This window comes from Vidua chalybeata, chromosome 2 (assembly GCF_026979565.1).
Source record: "Vidua chalybeata isolate OUT-0048 chromosome 2, bVidCha1 merged haplotype, whole genome shotgun sequence".
Taxonomy (NCBI): domain Eukaryota; kingdom Metazoa; phylum Chordata; class Aves; order Passeriformes; family Viduidae; genus Vidua; species Vidua chalybeata.
Genome location: NC_071531.1, coordinates 70,846,246 through 70,856,724, shown reverse-complemented (window position 1 = coordinate 70,856,724; position 10,479 = coordinate 70,846,246). Strand labels below are relative to the sequence as shown.

General features: G+C 45.1%; 2 protein-coding genes across 3 annotated transcripts in view; one reads left to right on the top strand and one right to left on the bottom strand.

The window, feature by feature from the left end:
• Positions 1-2,105: 2,105 nt before the first annotated feature.
• NDUFB4 (NADH:ubiquinone oxidoreductase subunit B4) lies at positions 2,106-4,521 on the bottom strand. The gene is made up of 3 exons (XM_053934429.1): positions 4,239-4,521; positions 3,838-3,984; positions 2,106-2,270 (listed from the first exon to the last, which is right to left on the bottom strand). Exons 1-3 carry the CDS (start codon positions 4,437-4,439, stop codon positions 2,205-2,207), a joined length of 414 nt encoding a protein of 137 aa, XP_053790404.1. The 5' UTR covers positions 4,440-4,521; the 3' UTR covers positions 2,106-2,204.
• A 105-nt stretch (positions 4,522-4,626) lies between these two features.
• FSTL1 (follistatin like 1) overlaps positions 4,627-10,479 on the top strand; it is a 98,637-nt gene continuing 92,784 nt past the window's right edge. Inside the window, exons 1-2 of one of the 2 annotated variants that reach the window (XM_053934427.1) lie at positions 4,627-4,724; positions 8,355-8,728. The gene's annotated coding sequence lies outside the window, so the exon portion shown is untranslated. Of the gene's footprint in view, positions 4,725-7,668; positions 8,076-8,354; positions 8,729-10,479 lie in introns of those variants that run through there. The other variant, XM_053934426.1, reaches the window with a different exon arrangement.

Genomic DNA, 10,479 nt, shown 5'->3' with positions numbered 1-10,479 from the left:
CAGCATGGCATGCTCATTTCTAGCAAGAAAACAGTTTGGAGAATTCTGGAAATAAGAAGAGAGAAAAGTAGGGCAGCCTTTCCCCAAGCACCACGTTCAAATCTGCAGGGATGTAGTATCAGACTCAGGGCTGGAAAGGGAAGGGCTGTGGCAGGTGCCACGAGCATCAATCCAATGTTGCCCTAAAAGACCAGAGGCACTGTGCTCATCCACAACCCATCCTGAAGCATTTGCTCAGCTAGCCTGAAACAAATACAGCTGCAAGGGAGAATTTACATGTGTGGCAACTCAAGTTCCAATTAGCTGAGGAAATGGGTCCTGGGAGATCAAATTAGTTTGTGGCAGCAAGAATAGCTAATTTAGCATGCTCAGACAAGCAATTATTTCTTTCCCTAAATACCACTCTCTCCATGCACTGATGCCTCTCTGCACTAGTCCACAGCCCTATCTTGTAATATCATTTGTGACAGTCTTTTAGGAGCTATTCTGCAGAGAATAATATGGGTTTGCTTTAGTTAAACTAGCAGAACAAGCTGCAGAAACTGGTGCAAAAGGGTTGCTGGGAGCACATATCTATATATGCTGGTAGTACATATAGATTGCAAAACCTAGCACTGACTAGTCTAGTTTCTGTATACAACATTAGTGCTAAGCTCCACACAGCCTGAATGTTTCTGGCCCACGCAAGAAGGGCTGCAATAGGAAACACTTAAAAAAATATTAATAAAAAAAAAAAAAAAAAAAAAAACCCAAAAAAACCCCATAAACAACAGCAACAAAACCCAAGCAACAAACCCACCATCAAAAAGAACCTACAGTGAGAGTGATTTTATTGTGAGGGTGACTGAGCATGGGCACAGGTTGCCCAGGGAAGTTGTGTATTCTTCATCTCTAGAGATACTCAAAAGCCACCTGTACATACGTGGTCCTGGACAACCCACTTTAGATGGCCCTACTTGAGCAGAGAGTAGGACCCTGATGACCTACAGAGGTCCCTTCCAACTTCAGCCAATTAGTGATTATGTGGAAAAGCTCATCAACCTCACTCTGCTGGAGAGACTGCAAACGGCCCACATTTACATCTTCATCATGCAGGAAAAACAAGGATGCAGCAGACCTGGTTTTGCTGACTTCACATTGGCTGCATTCCCAGCAGGAAAAGGGAAGTTTTCAACTTTTGTATCAGACTGAGCTTCTGGCGTGAACCTCAATGCCTGTGAAAAAACTAGTCCCATAATCTCTGAAAGATTAGGGTTGTTTGGAGCATGATGGCACCTACAGGCCATGTAAAAATTCAAGTATGCATCAAAAATCTTTTCTTTGCACTCATACCTCAATACATTGGCACTAACAATTCCAGACTCCTCTATACCAGTTGATCTGGGCAGGAAAAACTTGTGTTCTTATAAGAATAAACAGAAAAGGCATCTTTGCAAGCATAAGATTCAGTTACGCTTTTTGATTGATTGGTTTTTTTTTTTTTTTTTGGAACATAGTCCCCTTACAGGGATGAACTCTCCCATACTACAAGATAGTCAGTGCCAAAGTAAAAATCCTTATCTTAAACTTCCTGTCCCTAATTCATAGGAACCACAGAATTAGCGGAAATTCTGGTTACATACAGCATGACAACATTGAGCTCACTATTTCCAAATCTAGTACTAATAAAAAAATAGAAGTTTATTGCAATAAACTAACACATGGTTTAGGCTTGTAGCTCATTAGGGAAAAAAAAATTATCTCAACTTATTGAGAGCAGTCAGGCAGACTCCTAAGTTCTTAAAAATGTATCATACAACTTGCCTATTATCCAGTTAGGGCAAACCACACAGCCAAAGTGACACCAAGAAGAACATCTAGAAGGCAAGCAGTAGTTCCTTTAGGAAATTGCTTTGGTCTTGCTTAGCGTTTTAGCCTGCTAGTAATTTTAAACTTCAGCCTTCTTGGACAACAGCAACAACTTCCATGGTTTAAAAGGATCCTCTGAATGTACACCGAAAAGTACAATGGCTGAGCTCCAGACACCCTCTCTCTATCCATCTGGTTTAGATATAAAGATCCTACATTTTTGCACTTCCCATGATTTTTAAAGATGTAAGACAACCAACAAGCAATTAAGATTTATTCTTGTGACAAAGAAATGTCATCACATAATGCATCTTATTTTATTTATATCCCAAGAACATCACTGCAATTCCAGGGACTTAGAAGAATACACTGAATGGTGATCGCTTGAGTTTACCTTCTTGGATACGCTTCTCTTTACGATCCTGTGGAACAAAGAGAACATTTATCATCATCCTAATACAGAAGGACTTTCAATCAGCCTGGGATAACAGAACAGCAATTCTAGTATTTCAGCATAGACTACATGAAGGTAGCACCATATAGGATTTTAAGGGTCTTTTCTACCCTAAATGATTATATGAGCACAAGCTGTTTAAAAGTAAAAGATAACAAGGCACTTAGCTTCACCTACTAAAGACTTGCTCAGATTGACCTCACGTCTAGGTACTCTCACAGGCCAGCAGAGACCAATTCCTGTAAGGCATGTTTCACCAAACTAGCTGTGTCTCATAATTTGTACCTTAGTTTCTATCTCCTCCTTCTGGCTGAATAACCCAGCTTAGAGATCTAATTACGGAGAAACTTCTTAATAACGTGCCTAAAAGTGCCTGTGCTCACTTCCTACCCATTTGTACCTCACCGTGCAGTTATGTACCTTTCTGACAGGTACCATTACAGTACACAGGCACTGTGGATAATGGCCAGGTTCCTTCTGCTGGATAAAACCAGAAGATTTACTTAAAATCTGGTAATTTATCTCTTGCTTTCCTAGACACACAGCAAACATTCCTGAGAGAAAAGACTATGACTACTGTGTCTTTTGTACTACCAGGAAACAAGAAAAATCCTGAAACATCACTAAAGGAACTGCAATAAAGGAAAGTGAATTATCCTGGACACTAATTAAGACTTCAGCATGGCAAAATACTGAAGAAGTACTGAAGTCTCAAGAACTGTTATATCAACACACTCACGTTTCCTAAAACCTGAATTTTCAATTCACCCTAGCAAACAACATTCCCTACAAATACTCTGTTAACTTATGTTAGTGCTTTGTGGTTTATGACTTGATCTAAAATGCTACTTCTTTGCAAAAGAGGGAAATTAAAGTGGTTTACAACAGCCACAAATTCTCTACTAAAATCAGTCACTGTCTGCCTGTTAGCATTTTTTATGTACTTACATAGCTGAGTTTTTTCATAATGATCTACCATTACTTAGATTCTGACACTCATAGTTTAGGAGTTAGAATGGAAGCAAGATAAACCTTCCAAATTATTAGAACATCCAGCTGAGATCAGACACTGCAATTGGCATAATTACTCCTCCCCATTTGCTTCACTAAATTAAAGAAATGGTCAAGCAACTGCACAGAGATATTGCTAGGTCTGCCATCCATATGCTTCCTGCGTATTTTAAGTTCAAAAAGCATATTTAATGTGTGTCAACTGGTGAAAAGAAGAGTAACTTAGGATTAATTTTCACTCAGTGCTACAGAGAGCTTTGTGACTGCAAAATAGCCTGATCAGGCAAACTGTGACTGGCCATAGCCCCAAGGGTACAATAAAGGGCTCTCAGAAAAAGACTCTAACCAGTAACAGGCTTTGAGACAGCAGGCTTGCTACCAGCCTTCCTTCCCTCACTACTTCAATGGTATTAATCATTTTTAGACGCACGAGGATCCCATAAACTGAGACTCCAAGCAGATCTACATTTTACAAGCTGGTGTTTGTGCTGTTCGCTGATGTTCAGCGTTCTCGGCCGACTTACCCTGTCAGCTTTTAACACAAAGATCCAGAAGAGGAGGGGGCCTAACCCATAAACAGCTCCTAGAAAGGACGTCTTGGGTGTCGGGCGGAAAGTAGGGTAGACGTTCTGTGACTTCGCATAGGCCCAGCGGACCAAGGCGGGATTTTCCTGGGGTGTAAAGACAACGGCAGTGAGGTCCGCAGGGCTCTGCAGTGATCCCTCCACCCGGCGGCTGAGGCACCGGGAAGGGCACACCGGGAAGGGCACCAAGGTCACGGGGAGGGCGGGCAGCGTCCCGCCGGCACGGCCCCGGCCCCAAGCACGGCCGCAGGCGCGGGCCCCGCTCCGGGACGCCGCCGGGTGAGGCGGACGAGCCCCGCGCTTCCCCCGCTTCCCCCTCGCCCCTCTCCGTCCCCACTCACGATGACGGCGGGCGCGCTGGGGTCGTTGAGCTGCAGCAGGTACTGCCGCTTGAGCCGGGAGCGGATCGCCAGGCGCTCGGTCTCGGCGCGGAGCTTCTCCGGCGATGTGTCGTAGGTGGCGGGGTCGAGCTCGGCGGGCAGCGAGACGAAGCGGTTGGGCCTGTACAGCTGGGCCGCCGACGGAGGCGGTGCCCACGCCATCTTGGAGAGCCGGCCCTGCCGGCGTCGGGGGGCGGTGCCGGCCCCGCCCCCCGCGCCCTCTGCGGGAGCAGCGGCCTCCCCTCACGGAAGCGGCGGCGCGGAATGGTGTGGGCTGCAGCGGCGGTACAGTTCAGCCTCTTGCAACGCCGCTGCCGTGGGCAGGGACAGCTTGCACTAGACCAGGTTTATTAGAGCCCCATCCAGCCTGGCCTTGAATACATCCAAGGCATGGGGGCATCCGCAGCTTCTCTGGGGAACCTGTGCCAGTGCCTTACCACACTCAGGGTAGAGGATTTTTTCTGTAATATCTAAACTAAACTTACTCTTTAGATTTGAACCCATTCTCCCTCCTCCTGTCACCATGTTCTCTTGTAAATAACCTTTCCCCATCTTTACTGTGAGTTCCCTTCCAGGTAGTGGAAGACCACAATTAAGTCACCTCAAAGCTTTCTCTTTCTCAGGCAGAACAAACCCAATTCTCTCAGCCTTTCCTCGTGGGAGAGGTGCTCCATCCCTGTTACCATCTCGTGGCCTCCTCCAGACTCGCTCCAACAGGCCATGCCCTTCCTGTGCTGGGGCCCCAGAGCTGGGTGCAAGGTGGGGTCTCGCAGAGCACAGGGGCAGAATCCCCTCCCTTCTCCTTTGGATGCAGCCCAGGACACGTCTGGCTTTCTGGGCTGTGAGTGCCCGTGGCCAGAGCATGTCCAGCCTCTCACCCAGCAGCACCCCCAAGTCCTCCTGGTCAGAGCTGCTCTCGATTTGCTCATCCTGTGTTGATACCGGAGTTGCTCTGACCCAGGTGCAGCGCCTTGCACTTGGTCTTGTTAAACCTCATGAGATTCCCAGGTACCCACTTCTTTAGCCTGTCTTGGCCTTACCTGGCCTCACTTGCTGTGGCTCAGGGCACGTCAGGGGCAGGTTTTATTCTCACAATAACAACAGTCCCAGCAGGTAAATTTTTCCTGTCCCCTGCAATTAAAATCGCCTTCAGAATGAGTCACAGGTCAGGAGTGTTGACCTCTTTGAGTCTGCTGGGACAAGGGGGTGCCATTGTGGGGGTGTTTACTGCCCTTTTGAACAGTATTTCTATGTTTTAGAAGGTGTAGTTAATATATGTCAAATTGCTGAAAATAAGTCTTTTAAAATTACAGGATCACAGAATCACAAAATATTCTGTGTTGGAAAGAACCCACAAGTATTGAGTCCAACTTAACCCTGCACAGCACCATCCCAAAGAGCCACACCATGGGCCTGAGAGCATTGTCCAAATACTTCTTGAACTCTGTCAGGCTGGGTGGTGTGACCGCTTCCCTGGGGAGCCTGCTCCAGTGCCCAACCACCCTTTGTGTGAAAGAACCTTTTCCTAATACCCAACCTAAACTTCCACATGGTCAACTTTAGGCCATTCCCTCAGGTCCTGTCACTGTTCACCAGAGAGAAGAGATCAGCACCCATCCCTCCACCTCCCCTCACAAGGAAGGATGGCAACTAATTTACACTGTCAGTGCTATAGACAGCTTTGTTATTGCTACATTTGAACATTAATTAATTTTTGAGGTGAATAAAAAGTCCTTACATTTGAACAGTATTCCGTGCTACACAAGAGATATGTTGTAGGCAGACTGGTATTTGCAAAATCCCACGGTTACTGACTTTCAGCTTCAAATTGTCCCTTTGATTCTTTAACCAAGGCTGAGCTGACTGGACAAGCTGCCAGGTAACCTCCAGGATTCTCAAGAGGTGACTCACCACCTTCACAGACTTTATTGACAGGTTCAGGGCTGGATTCACCCTCTGCTTGGTGAACACTGGGCAAAGAAAACAGGGGTTTGACCTTGTACTGCTTTTGGCCAGCGTGTGCCCAGGTGGCCAAGAAGGCCAATGGCATCCTTGCCTGGATCAGCAACAGTGTGGCCAGCAGGAGCAGGGCAGGGACTGTCCTCCTGTACTTGGCACTGGTGAGGCCACATCTTGATAACTGTGAACAGTTCTGGGGCCCACTCTACAAGAAAGGCATTGAGGTGCTGGAAAGTCCTGTGAGGAGCAGCTGGGGTTGTTTAGCCTGAAGAAAAGGAGGCTCAGGGGAGACCTTATTGCTCTCAATAACTATCTGAAAGGAGATTGTAGCCAGATGTGGAGTTGGTCTCTGGTCCCATATTGCAAGTAATTGGACAAGAGAAAATGGCCTCAAGTTGTGCCAGGGGAGGTTTAGATTAGATATTAAGAAAAACTTTTTTCACCAGAAGGATTATCCAGCACTGGAACAGGCTGCTCCAGGAAGTAGTGAACCTTCTCCATAAATATTCAAAAGACATGGCATGTGGGAACACTGTTTAGTGATGGATTTGGCAGTACTGGGTTAATCATTGGACCTGATGATCTTAGAGTTATTTTGCAACCTTAATGATTCTTAGGCTTTGCCTTTAAGAAGTTTTTATCTTGTTGGTATTAAGAACTTTGGTGTCCAGTGATGTAAAGAAAGACAATGCAAGTTGTCAGTAAACAAAAAGTAGCAGTAAACAACTTTACTGTTGTGTTTTCTTCTTCTAGTATACAAAACAGTGATAGTTATGCTGATTGGGACCCAGTAAGTTAATGGCTGTGCATATATAGTTATAGTTTTCCAAGTGAAAACCAAGCTGCTTCATTCACAGTCAGCTCCCAGGGAAGTACTTAATATGCCTTGTTGCTTTTTCTCCCAGTGCTTTCAGCTTGGGTCAGTGGCTCCTATAGCATGGAAAAATATACTCCTTTTACTTCCCATTTTGTGACCATTGGATTTAGTGAGCTCTGTGTCTCCAGCTCCACGATTTGTGCCTCTTCATAACTGGCATGTAGAGAGCTGCTTTAGCAGCACAGTACCTATACCAGCAGCACTGCCATGTGGCACTCCTGCGGTACTTTCATCTCTGAGTGTTCCCAAAGACTTGGCAGCCTGTGTCTCCCAGCCCCTGCACAGCTTGCTGCTTTTAAAGCTGCTCTTCCCTGCTCTTTCTTATTTCTTAATAAAATGACACGTGCAACCTTGAAACAGATTGATTCCTGGCAGAAGCAGGAGTGCAGGTTGGATTAGCAAACTGGGAAGGGTTAGCTGCTCTGTGGGAAATGGTGGGGTTTTTTTCCCCTCTTTGCTGCATCACAGAGTGGAACAGAAGACTCCTTTTCCTGCAGATCTCCCAAAGGATTTCAAAACAGCCAGATGCCTTTGCCCCAGTCTGCTGACTCTCGAGGCCTGTCTGTAGTTGTGTGTGACAGTTCCTGTGGGCAGGAGCAGAGATAGTCTTGTGGTGAAGTCACTTCACAAAGGCAGGGAGTTCAGCTCCCAGCCCTGTTGCAGAATCTTTGTGATCTTATCAGTGCAGGTCCAAGCTCTGCCTGTCCCCAGAGCTCGTAGCTGTGAGTGTGCATGCTTGGCATGCAAACAGTGCTGGAATTAATTCTACTGGGAGAAAAACAGAAGGTACAAAGCAACATTTCCATTAGCAATGTAATGTACTGTATTAGAAAACCGAGCAGCCAGCTGCTGTGCTGAAAACACCTTTGCATTTCATCTCTAGCCACTAACTCATCCTCCTTCCCAAAGGATCAAAATCCTCAAAGGAAGTCTTTTCTGAGAGATGGCACCTGTTTCATGGGGTAAGAAAATAACTAAATCCCTTCCAGAGAAACATATTCTCTGACACTGAAGTCTGTGCATTGCAATTTGTTGTTTTCACTCTTCCAGGGGTGAATTTGTGCACTTTCTTTGTTTTGTAACAGCCATGTTTCTAACTTTAAAACACATTCTTCAGCAAAAGCCTGAGTCACCAATAGTCAGCATCTCACCCTTGCATAAAGCGATGCAGGACAAAGACAGAAATGCTGCAGACAAAGCACTTGACTGAAATCAGTGATTGTATTTTCTCCTGCTGACAGGAACTGCTGCACAGAGGGAGAAATGCTGCGGTGACAAACTGTCGTCCTGTGCAGACCTTCTGCATCATCTGCTCCCCCTGGACCACCCTATGGCAGCCTCTGAACACAGTCTTGCTGCTACTGCAAACCACCTCTGAAACAAAAGATTTTGCAAGAATGAACGAGACCCTTCTTGTCCCTGTTTTGTCAGCCAGATCTTGAAGCTCATTTGACTGGCCTCCTGACTGCTAGTGTTGACCTAAGGCAAGCAGCAGGAATATAAAATAGGCTCTAGTAAGGGTGGGGCTAGTCTCAGTAGGGCAGCACAGGCTTGAGCTAGAATATGCTGGTCAGAAAACCACATCCTCGTGGGCTCACACACCAAGGCTTAACAGGTAAGACCCCAAGTGGTTTTTCTTCTTTTTAATCAGGACTGATGTTTATTAAAGGTTCAAGGTTGACAGTATTAAGTGAAATTGACAATTCTTCTATGAAAATGCCTTTGAAGTTTACATCATCTGTTTTCTTTGCCATCAGCAGTAACCAAAACGGAAAGAACAGTCAAGAAAATTAATCTTTGTCCAGTATCCCATGGAGGATTGGCCTTGACTGACTGCCAGATATCTACCCAGCTGCTTTCTCACTCCTCTCCTTGAAAGGACTGGGGGAGAAAATGATGTAGAAAATCTCATGGTTTGATAAAAGCACAGTTGTTAAGAAAACTTGTTCTCTTAACAAAAAATGCTGCACATGGAAGCAAAATAAAAAAAGGAATTCATTCACTACAACCCATCAGCAGGCAGATGTCCAGCTATTTTTTGGGAAGCAAGGCCTCAATAGGCATAGCAGTTTCTTGGGAAGACAGATGACATCACCACAAATGTCCTCCCATCATTCTCCTTTCCTTCAACTTTTATTTCTAAGGAGGACATCATATGGCATGGGATATCCCTTTGGTTATTTGGGTCAGTTGTCCCAGTTATTCCCCCTGCCAATCTCTTGCCCATCTCCAGCTTACAGACCTTCAAAGTGGTTGGTGGAGTGTTGGAGAGAAAGCCCTGACGCAGTGCTAGCACTGCCCAGCAATACCCAAACCCGTGTGCTACCAGTGCTCTTTTCTGTCTGCTACAGATGAAAGGCACAGACCCTCTAGGTTGCTCTGCAGAAAGTTGAGTCCATCCCAACCAAACCCAGTACAAAGGCAGTTTGAAAGCTGTCTGACACTGCTGAATTTCAGACTATTCTCATACAAGGTAGCCTGAAATCAGGCACACTTCTATGACACTCTTTGATTGAATCTGCAAATAACTTCCACCTAGAGTTTAAAGTAATCCAAGATACTTTCAGTTTAGAACTGTGTGATTTTGCTAGTGGCTTTTCAGTCATGCCCTGAAATACACAGACTGGATTTTTTGACTGTGTATTCAAAGTCACTCTTTTCAGTGTGACCAAACTAAGTGATTCTGTGCTTCAAGTAAATGAGAGAAAAATTAACCTAAATCACATACTTGTCTACCTACCTCCAAGGTGACCATGCATTGTGTTTTCAGAAGAGACAGGTTAAATATGCTGTCAACTCCATAAATACTGGTGCCTGTCAAACTTGTTCTGAGTGCTTGCAGTTGCCCTGTTTGAATCAGTTGCCAGGCTGGGTCAACATGTTGGTGGGCTCTGTTGTGAATTCTCACTGGCCTTTTGCAAAGAAAGCAAGCTGGAAAATGGAGGAAGCTGACAAAATCACTCATATCACAAGAAGGTTCCTGAACAGAAGCCTCTTACTTCTAATTCTCATATGTAATGGCCAAGAAGTGTCATTTGGCTCCTGTTCCTGTTCTATACAAGTGAATAAATACTGTTAAATGTGCTGCTGCCCTTCTTTTGAAGTGGCATCAATATCAAACATTCATTTGCGTGGACATATCCATGGTAAAAGCCAAATGGATACAGAAGGGGAGCAGTGTAAGAAGCATCAGGATCCAGCACAGTTTATTTGAACTCAGAACGAGTGCATCTAACTGCAGCATATAGCTATATTAATAAATTTTCCAGATACATGTAATTCATTCTGTGTTAAGAACTGAGTCCCCGGTATCTTTATTTTATAGTTGTTTAAAGGAAACCTAGCATGCAAAGGAAGGAGTTAAGA